At 47.3% G+C, this 22,228-nt stretch overlaps 1 protein-coding gene across 1 annotated transcript in view; it reads right to left on the bottom strand.

Annotated features, from left to right (window-relative positions):
* Nucleotides 1-21,752, bottom strand: part of P58IPK (DnaJ P58IPK-like protein) — a 38,379-nt gene extending 16,627 nt beyond the window's left edge. The window contains exon 1 of the mRNA XM_086509162.1: nt 21,534-21,752. Within this exon, the coding sequence (XP_086365288.1) occupies nt 21,534-21,642 (109 nt within the window). The 5' untranslated portion in view covers nt 21,643-21,752. The remainder of the gene's footprint in view (nt 1-21,533) is intronic.
* Nucleotides 21,753-22,228: the final 476 nt, after the last annotated feature.

The following is a 22,228-nucleotide window of genomic DNA, read 5'->3' as shown; positions in this document are numbered from 1 at the left end:
AGGTCAGAGAACAAATGCTTTATCTGTGAGCAGCCTGGCCACATTGCTTACAATTGTCCTACAAAGAAAAGGCCAGCTGATTCTGAAGACAAGGAGGACAGGAAAGGAAAGAAGCCCATGGCTGGTCTAGTGCCAGATATGGTGGACGACAAGCCAAATTCAGATGTAAGTGAGCTTTGCAGAGCATGGGGAAAGGTCAGGGATCAAACAGTGCTTATCCTCTTTGATCCAGGTGCCAAAGCCAATTTCATTTCCCCAGAATTGGCTTCAAAGTTGGGAATCAAACCTGAAGAGATGGGGTATACATCAGAGGCAAGTTTGGCATGTCCTGGCCATACAGAGGCTGTGACACCCATCATTGGAAAGTTGCGCCTACATATCCAGTCCTATGTAGATGCTGAAAAATTTTACATCATGCCACTGGACGGATGTGATGTGTTGTTAGGTATTCCTTGGTTATTTCGTGTACAGGGAATCATGGATGCCTACAACAAAAAGATCACTGTACAGAGCAGGGGAAAGACTCACATTCTGGATGTAAAGCTTAAAGGGGAGTCTATTCCCACTGTATCAGCTTCTGCTATTACTTCTGTAATGAAAAAGCATCTTTCTGCGTACTTGGTTTTTGCACGTGAAGTGTCAGATTGTGATGAATCAAATTTATCTATGCTAGATAAAGAAAGGTCAATGTTCTTACAACAGTATAGTGACTGTTTTTCCAATTCATTACCGTCTCAATTACCGCCAGAGAGACCCGAGGACCATGCGATAGATTTGGTGCCAGGCAGTAGCCCACCAAATAAGCCTCCATAAAGGGTTAGTGTGGCTCAGCAGAAAGAGATAATGGGCCAAGTACATGGGCTGTTAGAAAAGGGGCTAATTCAGCCCAGTTCATCTCCATTCTGTTCTTCAGTGTTGTTGGTGCAGAAAAAGGATGGCTCATGTCACCAGCGTGTGACTACTATCTATCCTTTTTGTTGATTTCTTTCTTATTATCTATTTACTTTCACTTTTTGGAAACACCCCTCGGGAAATCTAACTGCCCTGCATTGCATAGCTAGTGTGGAACTGTCCAGAGGGAGTCCAGGCCTGAGGGCAAGAGAGCACTAAGGTTGGACAAGGACTATGGTTAGCCAAGTGGGGTCATTGACTAGCCAAAGTGGAATCCTTTGCTACAGAGGCTACATTTCAATTCTGGGTGTGGCCACAGTGTACAAAGAGGGTCGGATGACCTAGAAAGATACAATGGCAGCATCTCCTAAAATTTAGGGAACTGCTATTTTGGAACCTGAAAATGTGTTGACGTCATTACCTCCGGAATGACAAAGAGAACATTTTCTTACTCTGCCGTGAAGTCAACTGGGCAACCGGTTGGGATATTTTTAGACGGCAACCCCGAAACGGGAAAATGCTTATAAATGTGCAAAGTGGCACATTCTGGTGCAGTTTCTAATGCAAGAGAGAGTTGGCGCTGAATTTTAAGCTGGGAGAGGCTCATTTGCAGCTTTTGTCACAGGTTAAGAGCTATGGAGTGCTTGCTTTCCCTCTTATGCACAGTGCGGTGCCAGAAGTGATGCCCTGCACGCTACGCACTGCCCTCTCTCTCCCCTATGGCAGTATGTTATGCCCCTCTAGTGGGCTCTTCATTTGACCAATGTACAGTTGTGTGGGTTCATGCGCGATTGCCGAGGCAAGAGCCTCTTGCACAGGTACTGAATTAGCTAGCGGCTAATTCCCCCGCAGATCGCGACCGGCACGATGAAACGGAGACTCGAGGACTTGCTACGGATGCGACCGGCACGCGAAACGGAGCCCGAAACAGTGAATTACAGCCTGCTGTGTATTTTTGCAGGTTTAGGGTTTTGGCCCTAAACGGACCCTAATACCCCCAAGAGGTTCGGGGACGCAAGGGGACCGCTGTACAGGTGATCTGGCGCAATTTCAGGGCTGAAAACAGAGAATTCAGCGTGCTGCAGATTCTCGCCAGGTTTTGCAAAGTGCCCGTATGCGTCGGGAAAGTCATTTAATGCGTGGGAATACTGACTTTGAAGGGTTCTAGTACAGTTATGCTGCCGAAATCGGGCTGGAACAGTGGAAATTCAGCCGAGTTTGTGCGGGGCAGCTTGTAGGGAACCACCGCGTTTATTCCCTCTTTTGAACAATAAAGAAATACCGAAAGGGGCGCCTAAGTTAGGGGCCAATCTGGTGTCCGTCTACTCATACAGGTGCAATCTAGCAGCCTGTATCCCTCTCCCCTTTGTTGTGTCTTGAAAGTACAGGTAAAATAGACGACTAATAATGGGTGAAAGCTAAATCAAGGTTTGAAGTAAAGTCTACCGCCCTTTTTGGATTGAACAGGCCGGTTTCAACTCATGGTGTATGTGCATCGACTACCGTGTACTGAACAAGAATACCATCAAGAATAGGTTCCCTATACCTAGAATAGATGATATTCTGGACAAATTAGAAGGAGCAGCTATGTTTAGCAGGATAGATCTAAAGAGTGGGTACCATCAGATCCGCATTAGATCAGAGGATGTGCACAAGACTGCTTTTAGAACAACGTTTGGCCTTTACGAATTTTTAGTGATGCCCTTTGGTCTCACAAATGCTCCTGCTACGTTCAATAGGATGATGGACAGAATTTTCCGTCCACACCAACAGTTTGTTGGTACATTCTTTGATGACATGATAGTCTACTCAAAGAATGAAGAGGAGCATAGGCATCACTTGGCCATTGTGTTCGAAGAGCTACGCAGTCATAGGTTGCTCATCAATGCAAAGAAAAGTGAATTTTTTTTGGAAGAGATCCACTTTCTGGGACACATTGTCTCAAAGGATGGTGTTAGAATGGATCCTGCAAAAGTTGAAGCGATCAAGTCATGGCCAGATTTGAAGACGATGCACGATGTCCGAAGTTTCTTGGGACTATGCTCCTATTACAGAAGGTTTATCCAAAATTTCGCTGAGATTGCTTCACCTTTACATGCTCTTCAAAAGAAGGCAATCACCTTTAGATGGACACAGAAAGAGATTTCAGCTTTTAATCTCTTAAAGGAAAAGATGACTTCAGATCCAGTCATTGTGTTGCCAGATCTTAGGAAGTCATTTGTGGTCCAGTGTGATGCCTGTGGTAGTAGCATTGGTGCAGTGCTAATGCAAGATGGCAAGGTAGTAGCCTATGAGAGTAGAATCTTGCAAGGGCCAGAGATGACCATGCAGGTCTATGAGAAAGAGTTATTGGCTGTGATTCATGCGCTCTTAAGTTGGAAACACTACCTGCTAGGTGCAGACTTTGTTGTCCAAACGGACCATCAGACCTTGCGATACTTCCTGACACAGGCAAAGTTATCTGAGAAGCATATGCGATGGGCAAATATCTTGTCCATGTTCCACTTTCAGATTGTGCATGTGGAAGGCAAGAAGAATGTTGCGGCTGATGCCTTGTCAAGGAAGCCACAAATTTCAGCTGTGTCAATTCCTTATCATCATGAACTTGATGATATGAGAGAACAGTATGCAAATGATGAAGATTTTGCAAGGGTCTTCGAGCAGCTAATGGATGGACAACGTCATGAACACTATCTTCTCAAAGATGGGTTCATGATGATGCATGGCAGATTGTGTCACAAAGCCATTGCAACGCAAAGTTATGGAAGAGAGTCATGTCCCACCGTATGTAGGGCATCGTGGTATCCATGCTACAGTTAAAGCGGTTGAGACATTCTTCTATTGGCCTACATTGAGAAGAGATGTGGATGCCTTTGTGCGAGAATGCCTAATATGCCAGAAGGTCAAGTTTGACAGGCAAAAGGCACCAGGGTTATTGCAACCACTACCTATTCCAGATAAACCATGGGAAAGTATTGCTATGGATTTTATCTTTGATCTTCCGAGAACGCAAACAGGAAACGATGGTATTTGGACCATCATTTGCAGATTTAGCAAGCAGGCTCATTTTATTCCAGTCAGGAAGAAGATAAAGCCAAATCAAATGGCACGCTTGTTTATGACCAATATTTTCAAGTATCATGGCATGCCACAGTCGATTGTTCGCGACCGTGATCCACGCATGACAAGTTTGTTCTGGAGAGGCTTGTTTGAGAATATGGGCACAACGCTCAAATTCTCTTCGTCATTTCATCCTCAAACAGATGGGCAGTCAAAAGAGGCAAATTCTACTGTCCTAGATCTGCTGAAGTGCTATGTGTCAGAGCATAAAGGAAAGTGGGAGCAGTATTTGCCATTGGTGGAGCATGCATACAATAATACAGTGCATTCATCAACTGGCAAGGCACCTTTTGAGATAGTTGAAGGTGGCAAGAAAGTTCCTCCCATACTGCATACAAAGGACAAGATATTTGAAGCAGATATGTTCAGGACATGGATGAAATGTACAAGAAGGTCAAAGTGGCCTTAGAAAAGACTCAGGCAAAGCAAAAGAAAGCAGCTGATCGTCACCGTCGTGAAGTGGTATTTTCACTTGGTGATTGGGTGCTTTTACGCTTTGAAAAGGCAAGGTTAAAGAAGATGAAGGGCAAGGAAAGACTGTTTCCAAAGCTCAGCATGCGTTACTATAGGCCTTTTCAAGTGTGCGGCATAATCAGTGATGTTGCATATAGGCTGAAATTGCCTGACAGTTGGAAGATTCACAATGCGTTTCACGTGAGTCTTCTCAGACCCTATGTGGGTGATGTGCCAGAGGATATGCCAGCTGAAGATCAGTCGGAAGTCGAGGAACTTGACGAGATCTTGGTCCCCGAACAGATTTTGGCACATAAGGAAAGAAAAGTGAAAGGCAAGGTTGCTAGGCGTTACTTGGTAAAGTTCAGAAACTATCCACCAATGGATGCTAAGTGGTGAAAGAAGGTGAACTTGCAGAGTCACCAACTGTGTTATCACTTTACCTTGAAGCCTTCGATTTGCAACCTACCTTGACCCCTTGAGTTTCAAAGCTACATGGATTGTCAGTGTGACAATGGCTTCTGAAAGAAATGATGTACATGGTATTTTAAAGTGAGCTCAAATGAAATACCTGTTACATGAATGTTAGAGCTGTACAGATTGTCAGTTTGGCAATAGCTCTTATGGAATGTCCAAAAGTATGGTTAGTGCTATAGAAGTGAGTATTTCTTGTCAGTTTGTCAAGGATACAGTAATTGCTTCTATTAAAGGGTACATGTGTAACTCCATTCTTAAACTGTCGGTTTGGGTATGCTTGAAAGTGTTACGGGATCCAACATGTACTATAAGACAGTGGTAAAATGCATAGCTACCATTTTGTCATTGGAAAGTCAGTGACTCAAAGCAATGACAAAGTGCGAAGCTACCACTATGTCATTGGGACAGGGTTCACACGCAGGCAATACATGTGTCGACGAGGTGTTGAACACACCAAGGTTGACAATACGCATGTATGTGTCGACAGGTGTTGAATACATCAGTGTTGACTGTGAGCATGTACGACATAGATGCAAACGAGGACGTTTGAGATTTCAAGAGGGGGGTATGTCACCAGCATGTGACTACTATCTATCCTTTTTGTTGATTTCTTTCTTATTATCTATTTACTTTCACTTTTTGGAAACACCCCTCGGGAAATCTAACTGCCCTGCATTGCATAGCTAGTGTGGAACTGTTTAGAGGGAGTCCAGGCCTAAGGGCAAGAGAGAGCACTAAGGTTGGACAAAGACTATGGTTAGCCAAAGTGGGGTCATTGACTAGCCAAAGTGGAATCCTTTGCTACAGAGCCTACATTTCAGTTCTTGGTGTGGCTACAGTGTACAAAGGGGGTCAGATGACCTAGAAAGATACAATGGCAGCATCTCCTAAAATTTAGGAAACTGCTATTTTGGGACGTGAAAATGTGTTTGCGTCATTACCTCCGGAATGACAAGGAGAACATTTTCTTACTCTACCGTGAAGTCAACTGCGCAACCGGTTGGGAGATTTTTAGGCGGCAACCCCGAAACGGGAAAATGCTTATAAATGCGCCAAGTGGCACATTCTGGTGCACTTTCCTCATGCAACAAGAAGTGGCGCTGATTTTTAAGCTGGGAGAGGCTCATTTTCAGTTTTTGTCACAGGTTAAGAGCTATGGAGTGCTTGCTTTCCCTCCTATGTACAGTGCGGTGCCAGGAGTGATGCCCTTCACGCTACGCACTACCCTCTCTCTCCTCTATGGCAGTATGTTATGCCCCTCTAGTGGGCTTTTCAATTGACCAATGTACAGTTGTGTGGGTTCATGTGCGATTGCCGAGGCAAGAGCCTCTTGCACAGGTACTGGATTAGCTAGCGGCTAATCCCCTGCAGGTATAGGTGAATTCGGAGAGGTTTCACGCCAGAAATCTCGTCCGATTCAAAGGGCAAGTAGCCCTACAGGTGCGGGAGCTCGAGGGCTTGCTACGGATGCGACCGGCACGCGAAACAGAGCCCGAAACAGTAAATTACAGCCTGCTGTGTATTTTTGCAGGTTTAGGGTTTTGGCCCTAAACTGTCCCTAATACCCCCAGGAGGTTCGGGGACGCGAGGGGACCGTTGTACAAGTGATCTAACGCATTTTCGGGGCTGAAAACAGAGAATTCAGCGTGCTGCAGATTCTCGCTAGGTTTTGCAAAGTGCCCATATGCGTCGGGAAGGTCATTAATGCCATGCGTGGGAATACTTACTGTGAAGTGTCTTAGTACAGTTATGCTGCCGAAATCGGGCCGGAAGAGTTGAAATTCAGCCAAGCTTGTGCGGGGCAGCTTGTAGGGAACCACAGCGTTTATTCCCTCTGTTAAACAATAAAGAAATACCGAAAGGGGCACCTAAGTTAGGGGCCAATCTGGTGTCGGTCTACTCATACAGGTGCAATCTAGCAGCCTGTATCCCTCTCCCCTTTGTTGTGTCTTGAAAGTACAGGTAGAATAGACGACTAATAATGGGTGAAAGCTAAATCAAGGTTTGAAGTAAAGTCTACCGCCCTTTTTGGATTGAACAGGCCGGTTTCACTTCCACACACATCTGATAGTATTGGGTCTTTTGCTCATGGTAGTCAAGGGGGGCTGATCGCCCCTCTTCACCATCTCTGCGTTTGTGTCTACTGTCGCTCTCTCTCCTCTCATGCTTCCCCACACACGCACTCACATGGTATCAGAGCCAGGGCACATGGTATCAGCAGCTTCAGGCTCTCTATGGGACTAGCGCTTCATCAACATTAGGTACCCCTCCCAAGAAGCAAATCAGCTTGCGTTGGACTTTGGCACATGGTATCAACAGCTTCAGGCTCTCCATGGGACTAGCGCTTCATCAACATCAGGTACCCCTCCCAAGAAGCAAATCAGCTTGCGTTGGACTCGGGCACCACAAGTCAAGAATCTCGCACGACGCACGAGAGAGGATCACTTTAAAATACTTCACAGTTCAATTGAGTCGACACAGCCCGGCGTAGAACTGTCACAAGACAGGTACCACGTGCCAATAGAAAAGAACAGACTGAACAGACTTTTAGCACTTCAATAACAATTGAACTGAGAGAGAGAGAGAGAGAGAGAGAGAGAGAGAGAGAGAGAGACGACACGCGACACAGAGTGGCGGAATTCCACCCGGGAGAGTATTAGCCCCAAACCTTGGCGCCCCTTTCGGTATTTCTTTAAATTGCATCAACACGGTACAAGCCGATACTCCAGTCTCTGCACCTTCTCCGTGAAGCATGCCAGAGAATGAGCCCTAACCTCATATTTAAAGGCCATTGGCCTGAAAAGCAATTACAATGAAAAGCCTTCAAAACTCAAAAGCTTCTAGCCCAAAAGCAATGCCAAAAAGCTGCCATCGAGTTTTGCGGAATTTCGTACAACTGCCACGTCAGCAATCAGCGCAAAATGCGGAGCATCCGTACGGCTACCACGTCATCAGTTTTTGCGTGAGTGTGTGTGGGGGTCTTGCTTTATTTTACTTCCTTTATGTCACTGGGGCCCCATCAGACGGGGTCCCCATAAGTTGGTAGGACTTCTTCTTCTGTTACTTGTTCTTCTTAGGGTTTAGGCCCCTTGGCCAGGATCTGCAAGTTGGCTCCATTCTTCAAGGCTTTGACACATCAAAAGTTTGTGACATCCCCCATTCTTGAAAAAAAGTAATCGTCCGCAATTACAGCATATCTGCAAAACAACTCAAGTTAGCTCAAAAAATTTTGAGGGTCATTCCGAGGGACAATCAGTTGCTCTTTTTGTTAGGGAGTTCTCCTTTCCGCTCTTTTGATCAAGGAGTTGGCTTCTCCTTTCGTCCAAATCGGAACTTGTTGATATGATGGCATAGTAAAATTAGCCATCACACCCAGACCCCATTGATCTTCCACAGGTGTCTGATGCACTAAAATTACTTACCCAGCCAACCTCATCCAGTTAGGAATATTCAATAGTTGGCACATCACAATGCAACACAAATGCTTACATATGCATGTTACAAGACACAACAAACAGCGCCGTTGAGCACTCCCCCGAGACAAACGGTCTGCATATGAAGCTACTCAATGACTACCTCGTCACTCCCCTCGCAAATAACCTAAAAAGGTCCGGGCCATGAGCTCAGAGGACTATACAACCAAACGTTCCCCAGACCGCAGTCCGCGTCACTTGGAGGTTCAAGCATACAACCAAACGCTCCCCAGGCATCTGCCTGCGTCGTTCCGAGGTTCAAACAATACCAAAACAGTATTTCTCACTTCTCCACCCGGGATCAAAATCACCAATCATTGAAACCAGTATTTAAAACCAGAGTCAAACAATTCAAATCGACACCAATACAGGTTTAAAACAGATAGCATCCATTTCAAACAAATGTCAAATATATACCTTCATAAGTTCAGAATAGTCTGAACTCACGAATTATAAGAGAGAATAAAGCACTCATAAAACTATAAATGCAAGGGACACAAGAAAAGAAAAGAAAAACAAAAACAAACAAACAAACTAACTAAATCACTTTGTTTGCTAGGAAACAAAACTAGATAAAACAAAACATTATTAACTTAAAAATGTTTTTAGAAAAGGCATGTGTAAAATAAGTTGACGCAACTTACTTGGCTTAAAACAAGTACTCAATTTTAAGCCAAAAAAAAAAGGATAAGACATCTTAAAAACTTAATCCTAGAAATCAAACTTCACACAACAATTTCTAACGGAACACGTTCTTAAGTCCTCAAGTAAGCTAAATACGAAACCGAAAAATGAATACTACTACAAATCTACGAAGAGCAAAGAACCAAACTTGACAATATGTGATCTCAACTTCGCTGCTTGTCAAACAATACTTTCTCAAACAATGTTCAAAAGTATCTAACTAGAAAACAACTAGAGAGGTCATTCAGGGCTTTGTTCGGACAACCGAACTTTGAGGACAACTAGCTTGCCCTTCTGCATCACGGTGATGGTTCAGTTCCGGACCTGGAGAGTTGCATCATTCTTGTCGTGCAAGGGCATGCCCAAGAGAACGTCGCAATTGCCCAACTTCATAATGTGGAAATCGGCTTTTCCATGATAATCTTGTATAGTCACTGGAAGTGCACCAATGAGCGGTACCACTTTCTGAGTTTGCCCTGTGGCTAGCTCAGCTTCAATTTCTCCACCCTCTGCATCATAATCAAAGTGCACCTGCTTCAAGAATTCTGGATGGATGAACTTCTCCATAGCTCCGGGGTCAAAGAAAATAAGGGCTTTCAAGCCGTTGACTTTTCCATAAGCTCTACATAATTCATTAAAACTCTCGAGGTGTAAATATCGGGTACTAGTCTAATAGCAGGTCTAGCTTTCTTGGCCGGATGTGGCCCCGGGGATCTGTCTGACACAAAAGGTTGCACTGAGGACATAGAGGCTCGCTCAGGACATGTATTGAACGTATGCCCTGTTTAGAAACATTCGAAGCATCGGCCTTCTTGTAACAAGGCGTCTCGTTGACGTTGTGTCAGACGAGGCCGTTGAGGTTGGTTTTCACGGGATTCCCAAGAATTTGTTCGTTGTTGCTAGGAGTTCTGGTTAGTGACCGGAGGTTCTTCTGCGGTAAACTCCAACTTCCCTTTCATGAGCTTGTAGACGACCGCGGCATGGTCCATAAGCTCTAGCATGGTAGAGACTTGCTTGGAGAGACAATATTCCTGCAATGGTGATGGAAGTCCAATGGTGTAGCGCTCACACTGGTCCTCCAAGGAAATGAACTTAAAGGACACCGGAAGGTACACGTCGAGAAACCTTTGGTTATAGTCGTCCATGGTTTTGGTGGCAAGCATTTTCAAGTTGCCCCACTCTGCCAAAATCCGGACTTCAAAGATCGAAGTCATGTAACTACGTGCAAAAACTGTCTTGAAAGCTTGCCAGGTCCTTGGAGCATGCGGTTGTGTCGCGATTGAACTCCACCTTTGCATAGCATTATCTTTAAGAAATCCCGCTGCTCAAGAAATCTTGGATTCTTCTGTATAATTCCCCATAGCATACATGTTGTCGAATTGCTATAGGAACTGCAATGCTTTCTTGCAATCTTTCACCCCGCGAAAAATGAAAAATTTCACTATCGTGCCGCCATCTTTGAAATCTTTGGGTTGGTTAGACGCATATCCCGGGTATGGATAATAAGGGTATCCATATGGGCTCCAATCATTGTAGCCTGGTGGCGGCGGTGGTGGAGGTGGTGGCAATGGTGGTGGCAAAGGCGATTGCACTGGATCAGGGTCAGATGGCTGCACCATATTCCTGAAGACTCCCCCGATCGGAACAGACGGCTGAGAAGGTTGCCGGTTGGAAGCTCTCGCACTTTCAGATGCCGAAGGAGGAGGTACAACCTGGGGCATCAGAGGGGGTAACATGTAGTTCAAAAATTGTTGAAAATTTTGCAACATCGAAAGATTCTGTTGAGGATGCCACGAAAGAATGTCGTGAAGCTCGTTGAGCAAAAACTGCAAATATTCTGCTGAATCCATGAATTCTACGTATTGAATTCTTTGTGGACTATGCCCTGTAAGATAGAGCGATGAAGACGGGAGCATGCCCGATGCGTGATGAAGTAAGGGTGGGAGTGGCTAATAAGTCCGGGGTCGGGACCCGAAGATACTTCAAGTAAAAATTCCAATAGCTCTGTCTGCTCTTTTGTAGGACCGTGTGCTTTTAAAAAAGCACACGCCTGATGCTCTGATACCACTGTCACAAGACGGGCACCACGTGCCAATAGAAAAGAACAAACTGAACAGACTTTTAGCACTTCAATAACAACTAAACTGAGAGAGAGAGAGAGAGAGAGACAACACGTGACACAGAGTGGCGGAATTCCACCCCAGAGAGTATTGGCCCCAAACCTTGGCGCCCCTTTCAGTATTTCTTTATATTGCATCAACACAGTACAAGCCGGTACTCCAGTCTCTACACCTTCTCTAGGAAGCATGCCAGAGAATGAGCCCTAACCTCATATTTAAAGTCCCTTGGCCTGAAAAGCCTTCAAAACTCAAAAGCTTCTGGTCCAAAAGCAATGCCAAAAAGCTGTCAGCGCGTTTTGCGAAATTCCGTACAACTGCCACATCAGCAGTCAGTGCAAAACGCGGAGCGTCCGTACAGCTACCACATCATCAGTTTTTGCGTGAGTGTGTGTGGGTCTTGCTTTATTTTACTTCCTTTATGTCACTGGGGCCCCATCGGACGGGGTCCCCATAAGTTGGTAGGACTTCTTCTTCTTCTGTTACTTGTTCTTCTTAGGGTTCAGGACCCTCGGTCAAGATCTGCAAGTTGGCTCCATTCTTCAAGGCTTTGACACGTCAACAGTTTGTGACAAGTTCCATGCCTAGAGAGATTGGTCCCAAAGACTGGCGCCCCTTTCAGTATTTCCTTTTATATTAATGCTTGAGAAAAATACAGTTGCCCGCGGGTCCTCTCTGCTCATAGGCTCAAAAGCACATGAAAAGATTTCAAACTCAAAAGCAATAACTCCCAAAAGCTGGCGCTAAATTCAGCTTACACAAATTGCAAAATTCTATAAGCTGCCACATCAGCACTGTCAACGTGATTTCCGGGCGTCTGTACAGCCAGCCAGCCCAATTCGCGGTGATCCGTACGGCCAATCATCACTTTTTTTATTATTAATCTAATGTCCCTAGGGCCCCATTGGACGGGACCCTATAAGTTGAGATAACTTATAACTGGATCCATTTTGGCATGCCACATCATCAGTTTGTGACACTGCCCACGTATGAAGTGGGCGGCCGATCATTTAATCAAAAAATGTGAACTTGTTATAAACTGAAAACCGATGCAATACCACACTTTCCAGGTGTCCCTAGATGCAATTCTCAGGCATAGATGCTATGCAGACATAGATTCCTCGCGGGAAAGCATCTACTTTTCTCGAAAAGCACTTAAAAATACCCCACTTTTTAGAAAAAGCTTCTCATAACCCATCTTTATTCTTGTGCCTACGTCTTTACACATATTCCTATTTCCAGTTTGAATTTGCTCCTAGACCAATGGAGTATTCCCTATCCAATGCTCTCGTCACCCATCATGTGACGCATCAGGAATACCCACTTACCAATCTCTCCCACCGAACTAACGGTACAATTCCTTCGCGATGCTTAATGTCACCCATCATATGACACATCAGAGTTGTCCGTTCCTAATGGCTTTTATCAATTCCAATAGATCTAAAATTCCTGACTTTCACAGTTCAAGTGTACACATTTAAATATCCTAATTTCACAAAATAGAAATTACTCAAAAAAATATCAAAATAGTCTATTTAGCAACAAAAAAAACTCGGGATGACGTAGGCTGAGGTCTGGGGATCATTCAATTTTGTTTGACCTATGAATTAACTCATGGCTCCAACATTGGTCTGGGAGGAGTATTGAGGAGAAAACTGTGATTGAAAATATCTAAATAGCTCATGGCTTGGGCCTTGATCATGGGGGAGTATTCATATAAGGGTTGTCTTTGGAAACCTCTAAGCAACGTAGGCTGCGGTCGGGGGAGCGTTTAGTTGTAAACTGAACCTCCGAGCAACGTAGGCTACGGTTTGTAGGGCATTTGGTTGTATATGGCCTTTGAATCGCATGGCGCAGACTTCGGGTTTCGGGAGGAGTATTCATGGGGGGAGTGTCACAAACTGCTGATTTGTCAAGCCATTCAATCAACAAGTAGATCAGAGAATTCCAGAGATCCAGATTGAGGTGCCAAGGACAAGGAGGCCAACAGGTCAAAGGGAACTCAATTGGAAATTTCCTTGATTGAACTAAAGACATGTGCTCTTTCATGCGTTAGAGGCATGTAGAGAAAGATAAAATGTCTGCAGCATTTTTTCTGATGAATGATTTGAACTTAGTTCATCTAGACATCTGTTAGAGATCGGTGCAATCTGGATGTGAAGGCTAAGTACTTAGTGCATCCCGATATCTATTACAGATGGGTGAGATCTGGATGTGATGCCTAAGTGAATGAAATTCTAGTGCATTAAGAGTTCCAGAAGGATGAGATGGCTAGATTGAATACAAGTGTTCAGTGTGAACTAAGTGTGTGATTTGTGAACTACTGTCTTGTGGGGATGGTCATAGGCATGGTTTGCTTGATTGAAACGTAAAATAAAAAGATGTGTAGTAACAAGATTTAGTCAATCCCAACATCTGCTACATATCGGTGAGATCTGGATATGATTGCTAAATACGTTATGATGATCATGATTCTCGAATCTCATCTAAGTGGTAGATTCTTGACTTGGAGTGTCCAAGTTTGTGACACCAAGGCATAAAAAAACAAACCGGACTGCTGCTCGCCCCCCCCCCCCCCCCCCCCTTTTGCTGTTGCGCCATTGCTCTCCTCCCCCCCCCCCGCTGCCCCTTCGCTGCCCCCCCACCCCCTTCAGCCCCTGCACACTGCCTCTCAACCCTCCCGCTGCCCCCCCCTATCTGCGCGAGCTGCCCCAACTGCTGCCGCAGCCCGCTGCCCCCCCTTGTCTGCGCGCTTCCCCTTAGCTGCCGCAGCCCGCTGCCCTCCTCTCGCTCTGCCTTCCCCGCTCCATCCCCCCCGCTCGCTGCTGCTTGTGCACCCGCACATTGCACAGCTGCCCTCTTCGCCCTCGCTGTCTCCTCATCACCCCCCCCCCCCCCCTCTTCGCTCCCGAAGGCCCTTTGCACCCAGCTCGGCAGCACTTTCTCTTCGGAAAAGTGCCTGGCTGACTTGTTTGCAGGTTTCTTCTTCGCCGCCCGTTTCTTCGACTCAACAGTAGACACAGATGGAGGCTCCAGCTTCACCTCAGAGGGACTCGCCTGAAGCCCCCTCGCCCGATCCCGCTGAGCCCACCATTCGACTTGCTCTTACGCCGGCAGAGCAAGCGAGCCTTGCCACAGAGGTAGAACGCTTGCAAGCGACTTCTGTCATCTGCAAGGTTCTCGGCACTCGTCCCAGCAGAGGAGAGCTGCGAGACCTTCTCCAGGCCCGCCTCCTCGCAGAGGTGGGCAAGATCTTGGATGTCCAGATTCTCGGACGGGGGTACTACCAGATTGAGTTCGAGACTTCCGAGATGGCCTCCAAGGTCATAGCTATGAGTCCATTGGCCATCCGAGCATCACGCGCCCACTTTCGACAGTGGCGACATGGTTTTGACCCGTCTTCGGATGTGCTAGTAGAGGAGGCGGACATCCCCATCTCAGTCTGCTTTCCGGGTTTGCGGAGGGAGTACCTTCCACTTCTCTCCAGGATTGGCTCCGCCATCGAAAATGTCCTGGAGACACCTCGTACGGCAGCATTAGTAGCTGCCAAGGCGGCTGGCATCCCTTCAGTTCGAGTTTTGGTCAGAGATACCCACACGCTCCCGAAGGTCATCCTTCTGCCTCGGGTGAGTGGGGGTTGGTTTAGACAGAGTGTGGAGTACTCGGGTCTCCCGAACCAGTGCTTCATTTGCAGACAGATGGGCCACCTAGCGAAGGCCTGTCCACGGAGGAGACCACGACCCGCACCCCAGCCTCAGCCTCAGCCCCAGCCTGCCAAGGCTGAGCTGTGGCAGGCTGGGCCGCAGCCACAGCCAGCGACACAGAGCACAGATTCAGCGCCACCCTCCGAGCCTGGGGCTCCAGCGGAGGAGGGGTGGCAGCAGGCCCGTGGCCGTCGACGCCAGGGGCCACAGCGACAGCCTGGCACTCAGAGTGGCCCCCAGGTGCCTACTCAGCAGTAGTGGGTTCCCACGGGGAACCGCTTTGGTCCTCTTGAGCAGGAGGAGCCCCCTACGCCAGCCACCACCTCCGCTTCACTCTCGCCAGCCGCTCCGCCTTCCGATCTCCCCTCCTCCTCCTCATGCCCTCCCCCGCCCTCTGCTACCGCTTTACTGGCTCCTTAGCTGCTGAAAATCAGCCCCAACAAGTTGCCATTGATGCACCACAGGTAGGGGAACAGGTTGATGCTCCTAGACCGCCCGTTGTTGCGATGCAACCGGCTGAACAGCCTGCTGTTTTTGATGGTTTACAGGCTGAAAATCCACCTATTATGGATCATTGGGTGCGTAGGTCTACTCGGGTGACAAGGCCTCCCGATAGATATGAACCGTCTTTGGACTATGTCATGCTTACTGATTGTGGTGAGCCGTCTTGCTATAAAGAGGCTATGCAACGGGAAGACAGTAAGAAATGGTTCAAAGCAATGGTTTCGGAAATGCAGTCTTTGGAGAAAAACCATACATGGGACTTGGTTGATTTGCCTAAAGGGCATAAGGCTCTGCCATGTAAATGGGTTTACAAGACCAAGGTCACATCTGATGCTTCTTCTAAGTACAAGGCACGTTTGGTTGCTAAAGGGTACAAGCAAAAGCATGGTGTGGATTTTGATGAGATTTTTTCTCCTGTTGTAAAGCTTGCCACATTACGTCTTGTTTTAGGCCTGGTTGCTTCTGAAGATATGGAGTTAAAGCAAATGGATGTCAAAACAGCGTTTTTGCATGGCGATTTGCTTGAGATAATCTATACGATGCAGCCAGAAGGTTTTGTGTCAAAGGGGCAAGAGAAGAAAGTATGTAGACTCTTGAAGAGCTTGTATGGTTTGAAACAGTCTCCCCGTGCATGGTATCACAAGTTTGATACATTCATGAGGTCTCAAGGATACAAAAGAAGTAATTCTGATCACTGTTTGTATATCAAAACGGCAAGTGATGGATCTCTTCTATTGCTGATTTTGTATGTTGATGACATGCTTATTGCGGGTAACAATGTCACGGAGTTGGATGCATTACAGCAAAGCTTAAAGAATCGCTTTGACATGAAGGATCTTGGTGATGCTAATCATATTTTGGGCATGCGTATCTCTCGAGATAGACCTAACAGGAGTCTGTATCTATCTCAACGAGATTATGTTAATAAAGTGCTACATCGTTTTCATATGGATGGGGGAAAGGCACTTGGTACTCCGCTGCCTCCATATGTAAAACTGACTGCACATGACTGCCCAAACACAGATGATATGCGGGCTGAAATGGCCAAGGTTCCTTATGCATCAGCCGTTGGCAGTTTAATGTATGCTATGGTTGCTACACGTCCGGACATTGCATTTGCGGTGGGAGTGGTAAGCAGGTACATGAGCAATCCTGGCAAAAAGCATTGGGAAGCAGTGAAGTGTATCTTGAGATGCTTGAAAGGCACTAAAGACTTGTGCATTTGTTTTGGGAAGAGTGAGACATCTGTGCATGGCTTTACAGATGCAGATTTTGTTGGACATCCAGATTGCAGGAAGTCTACCTCTGGATATGTGTTTACATTCACAGGAGGTGCAGTTTCTTGGATTTCTAGACTGCAAAAATGTGTTGCTTTGTCTACCACTGAGGCTGAGTATGTGGCTGCCACTGAGGCATGCAAAGAAGCTTTGTGGCTCATGCGTTTGGTAGAAGAGCTTGGCATTAAGTCACCGGTTCCTGTGCTACACTGTTATAGTCAGAGTGCTATTATGCTTGCAAGGAATCCTGTTTTTCATGCCAAGACAAAGCACATAGAGGTGAAGTATCATTTTATCAGGAGTGTGCTTGATGACAAGAGCATTACACTTGTCAAGGTGCACACAAATGACAACCCTGCAGATCTTTTGACCAAGAGTCTTCCAGCAGAGCGGTTTGCATATTGCCGACAGATGATGGGTGTTGGATGAGTAAGTGCATGATCAGCTGATGTATCATAGTTAGTTAATTCTTTGATCTCCCAAGGTACATTGCCTTTAGGTGGGAGGTTGTTAGGGAATAAAGGCCTAAGTGCCTTGTACTTATTAACTTATAAGTTAATAAGTACAAGGCACTTAGGCCTTTATTCCCTAACACTCGGCACTCGCATGCCAAGGTCAATCAGTTGAGGAGACTCGATGGGTCAGTTGTTTGTGAGCCAGAGGATATGCGTGCAGTTGCTACTGACTTTTACCGTGAGCTACTGTCGGCTGAGCCCGAGTCAAAGAGACAGGATGCATGCAGGGAGCAGGTCTGGGCACAGATGCCTTGTCTTGTGACTGAGGAGATGCGGCAGAGGCTTGAGTTACCTCTTCAGCTTGAGGAGCTGCACACGGCTCTTAGGGCCCTCCCTCGTGGTAGCTGTCCAAGTGAGGATGGGCTGACTTTCACCTTCTTCTTGGAGTACTGGGACCTGCTTGGCCCAGATCTTTGTAGTGCCTTTCAGTACATTCTACACACAGGAGTGATGCCGGATAGCATGAGTGAGGGCCTGATTTACCTCATTCCAAAGGAGGGTGGCTCCTTGGATGAGATTCGACAGTGGCGTCCCATCACCATTCTCAACTCAGCCTACAAAATTCTTGCCAAGGCTCTGAGTTTGAGGATTCAGCCACTTTTGGAGAGCCTTATACATGGGACTCAGACAGGTTTTGTCAAGGAACGCAGTATCCTTGACAACATCTTCACTTTTTGGGAGGCTTCTGCCCTTGCACGGCTCCGTGGGGAGGACCTTGTGATTCTTCTTCTCGATTTTGAGAAGGCATACGACAGAGTTGACTGGGACTTTCTAGAGGGCACGCTACGTAGGATAGGCTTCTCAGAGGCTTGGATCAGAGGGGTGTCAGCTTTGTACAGGCAGGCCCACAGTCAGGTGCTTTTGGCAGGAGGTTGAGGTGAGCGCTTCATGCTCACACGATCGGTCAGACAGGGTTGTCCTCTTGCCCCCTTTCTCTTTCTGTTCTATGCGGAGGCGATGAGCAGATTTTTGGTGTCACAGCAGGTTGGTTTGAGGGGCTTAGCACTCCCTATACGGGGAGATGAGCTTCTGGACGCTGAGTTTGCCGACGACTCAGCCTTGTACTTAGAGGGCCAGGAGGCCAATTTACACAGATGTGGGCACGCCTTGGAGACCTTCTGCTGTGCATCGGGCGCACTGATCAACTGGAGAAAGACAGTGGCTTTCTCAGTTGGTAGTGCTCCTGTGCCAGATTGGATGCCAGGAGAGGGTTTCAGGTGGATTCCTCCAGGGACTACAGTTCGGTACTTGGGTTGTCAGGTTGGTTTGGATTTGTCCCCCGAGCAGCAGATTGCTCCTCTTCTCCTGTCCATCAGGAGAAAGCTATTACATTGGAGCTCAGCACGACTTTCGCTGGCTGGTAGAGTAGTAGTTGCCAACCAGGTGTTGTTGGCGACTATGTGGTACATCACTTCTTGCTGGATCTTCTCGAGTTCTTGCATCAGCCAGGTAGAGAGGTTGATCAGGAACTTCCTTTGGTCTGGTCGCGACACTCAGATTGCCCGAGCCAAGGTGGCTTGGTCGGTCATCACACTTCCTTGTTCTCAGGGAGGGCTTGGGATCATTGATCCAGCACAGCAGAGCAGAGCCCTTCTTGGGAAGTTCGTCGTCAGAGGACTTCTTCCAGGCGAGGAGCCCTGGAAGGAGTTCTTGTTGCAGAGGCTTCGTGCCAGGGTGCCTAAGTCAGGAGGCCCTTGGCAACCTTCGACCAGATGGATCTTTACCGAGTTGCGCCGAGTTGGTTTGAGCAGGAGACTGGAGGACCGATTCGCTGTGAGTTTGCTTCGTTCTTGGGAGCTATTGCGGCGTGGCCTAGAGCAGCGACAGCCGACGTGCACGGAGGAGCGCCTACGGCAGCCCCTCGTCTGGAACCCCATGGTTAGCACTCAGAGAGGCCACTTGGTTGGGAGTAGGCCTCATGTTTCTTGGGGTCCCATGGCAGCAGGTCCAGCGCGCTCTCTAGGTGACTGGCTAGAGTTCACAGGTTTGTCAGAGGAGGTGCAGGTTGTCCAGCTACAGGGCATGAGAGGGGTTCAGAGCATGTGTCAGGACATCTCAGAGTCAGTTCCAGCTGATTGGCTCACGCCTCTCGAGCCAGTAGCACCCCGGTGGATGGGAGCCTTCACACGACTGGAGGTTCTCATTTCAGTCAGGGCTTGCTCAGAGACTGTCCCAGCCCTGTTCTTCGAGCTTCAGGGTGGGGGACGATTACAGAGAGTTGCAGTAGAGGCCCCGCAGGTAGCAGAGTGTTGTTTCCAGAGGATCCGAGTTGTGGGCATCTGTGGGAGGACTTGCGTCATAGACCCTGACCCAGCAGCTCTTGAGACAGGACACTAGAGGCTATGGGCTTGGGAGTGCTGTCCACTGGCACGAGTACAGTGGGATCCTGGTGAGTGGCTATGGAGGGACCCACTCTCTTCTGCAGACCGCCCAGGAGTCCCTTTCTTTCAGTACACCGTTCGGCTTGGACGTCATATACTTGCAGCACAGAGAGAGGCCCGCCCCGCTGCAGCACGTCAATGGCAGGAAGAGGGTCTCACAGTTGAGTTCTTGGCAGCTTTTTGGCAGAGGCTGTGGGACTCCAGACAGCCGAGGCGCTTCACCTTGTTCCAGTGGTTGGTTGCACACAGAGCCACAGCAGTAGGGAGCTGGCTTGTACATAGTGGTCTCTCGGCCGCATGTACAGCCTGTGACCAGTTGGTGGAGAGTCAGCGACACTGTCTTTGGGACTGCCCCTTGACCCAGCAGGTGTGGCTACGAGTTCTTCGGCTGATGCCTGCCCTCTCCACGGCTCGACAGTACACTTGGGGGGCGGCGGCTTGGTCCACCCTCACGGGCCCGGCACTTCAGTTTGAGCTATCTTCCACCAGCAGGATGATAGTGATACAGGGGGGTCGACCTACACTCCAGCCTGCTACAGACCTTACTCCACAGGAGTGGAGCAGTGAGAGAGCGGAGTGTTGGGAGCTCATCAGCGGCCTAGCTCTCTGGTTCATCTGGCGGGCCCGTTGTTTCCGCATCTTTGAGGCTCGCCCTGTACCACCAGCGGAGACTGTTCGTGACTTTTGGCTAGAGCTGATCCACACTCTCAGAGGACAGCTTGAGGGACTACACGGCAGCTCCGACCGCATGCGGGAGCGCCGCGAGGCTTTCCTTCGTCTCTGGCGCCCTGGGCCGTTTTACTCCATGGTCCAGGGGGTGCTCAGATGGCACTATTGTCCACCTGTGTGGCTTTTCCCTCCTCCCATCTCTTGATTTAGCCCCATTGTATATATGTTGTTTTTTCATTGGGAGAGTCTCCCCATCATGTTTGTTGTAGCCCTCTCTTGCAGAGGTGGATGTAGCCCTATGGGCAGCTTTCATTAACTAATAGAAGGATCTTTTTCTCGAAAATAAAAAGTTTGTGACACCAACCCTTCTCATATCACATGATGCTTCTTCAAGACACGGAAACTTGTTTTCGGGTGGCTTGTTCAAGCACATGGCTTTGTAAGTGTCGTCTTCCATCTCCCCGCAATACCTGAAGGCCACTTTCCTAATTATATAGCTGAGTTCAATCAAGAAAATGACATTTTTCAGTTCACAATGGTCATGGCAGTTTCCATACGCCGTATGAATGCCCATATCGAATAAATACATTGTACTCTACAATTATAATTATAATTGTATGATACAACACACCATACGAAATCAAATAATCCTTGAGAGCTTTTTTAAAAACACACCGTACTTATATGAACCGTATGATATAAGCTGTAATACACTGTATTTTTCCGTATGAAACCGTACCATGCTTTACCGTATGACAACCCTGACAACGGTTTAGCTCAAGGTACAAAGGGCACTCATGCATGCCGTGTTGACTTAACAAAGGTTCCCTTCCAAATGATCATTACTGGAACTGATCAAGTAATGTACCGCATGACATGGCACATAACAGTGCCTGCTGAATTTTCGCAATAAATAACGTATTTTTTACAAGGGTAGTGATTTGAAAATTTGCCACCATTTTATTAATTCTTTAGCAGGTTTGCATTTTTTATTTTCTGCTTCCTTGGTTGGGTGATTAACCTTGGGACGAAAAGCAGGAGTCCTGCAGGTTGTTACATATTTGCAAATGGAATGCTTTTCCATTTGAACGGCTAACAAAGACAAATTCTCGATTTTGAGCTAAACTGGAGCTGGCATGCAGATTCCTAAAGTGTATAATCTTCAAAAGAATAGCAGTTGAGAAGTTACTGGATGATCCAAAATGAAGCCAGAGGTTTGCAGTTTCGTTAACGAAAAATGGATCTACAGAGTAGTTTGAGGAGGATACCTGAATCTGACGAGGAAAGGCGCAACTGGAAAAATGAGGCTATGAAAAGCAATAACGCCCATGAGCGCAAGCCGCGCCTACTGCTACATGGCATTTCCCACAGGCCCATCACCCAACACAAGTTTTAAACGCTTCTCCCTCTCCTCCTTCCGCTCACGCTTCACCCTCTCCTCCTTTCGCTCCCTCGCGGCGGTCTCCTGTCTTCTCTCTCTGCTCGAGTTGAAATTTATTAGAAGGTCCACGTTGGCGCTTTGCTACGTCACAAACCCCCTCGTCGGGCGTTCTTAGCCAATAGTTTGGCTCCGTTTGTCCATGGTGGCACTCTCTCTCTCTCCCCCCCGTTACCCAAAAAGCCTGAGTGAGATGCGCCCCCCCCCCCCCCCCCCGCCCCCGGATTTTGGTCTTCTCGGGATTGATTTACAAGAGTAGACTAACTAGAACGTCAGGGTAATGGTGGGATGGGGGCCAATCTAAGCAACAAGTTATCACGTCATAAGCAACACGTTCCATTTTTAATTACTGCCTGGAACTACTAAGTGCGCTCGCTCTTACTATAATTAATTAAATGATACTTGTTTACATGCAAATGCCGGTTACTCTATGTTGGGTGCGAGAGAGAGAGAGGGGGGCCATTTTCACTTATGCTTGCAAACATTTCATATGGATTGTCCTTCTCTCTCTACATTCAGTGACAT

This window comes from Adiantum capillus-veneris, chromosome 3 (genome assembly GCF_014529385.1).
Source record: "Adiantum capillus-veneris isolate H3 chromosome 3, ASM1452938v2, whole genome shotgun sequence".
Classification (NCBI taxonomy): Eukaryota; Viridiplantae; Streptophyta; class Polypodiopsida; order Polypodiales; family Pteridaceae; genus Adiantum; species Adiantum capillus-veneris.
The sequence above is the reverse complement of the archived record's forward strand: the minus strand, read 5'-3'. Positions and strand labels throughout refer to the sequence as shown.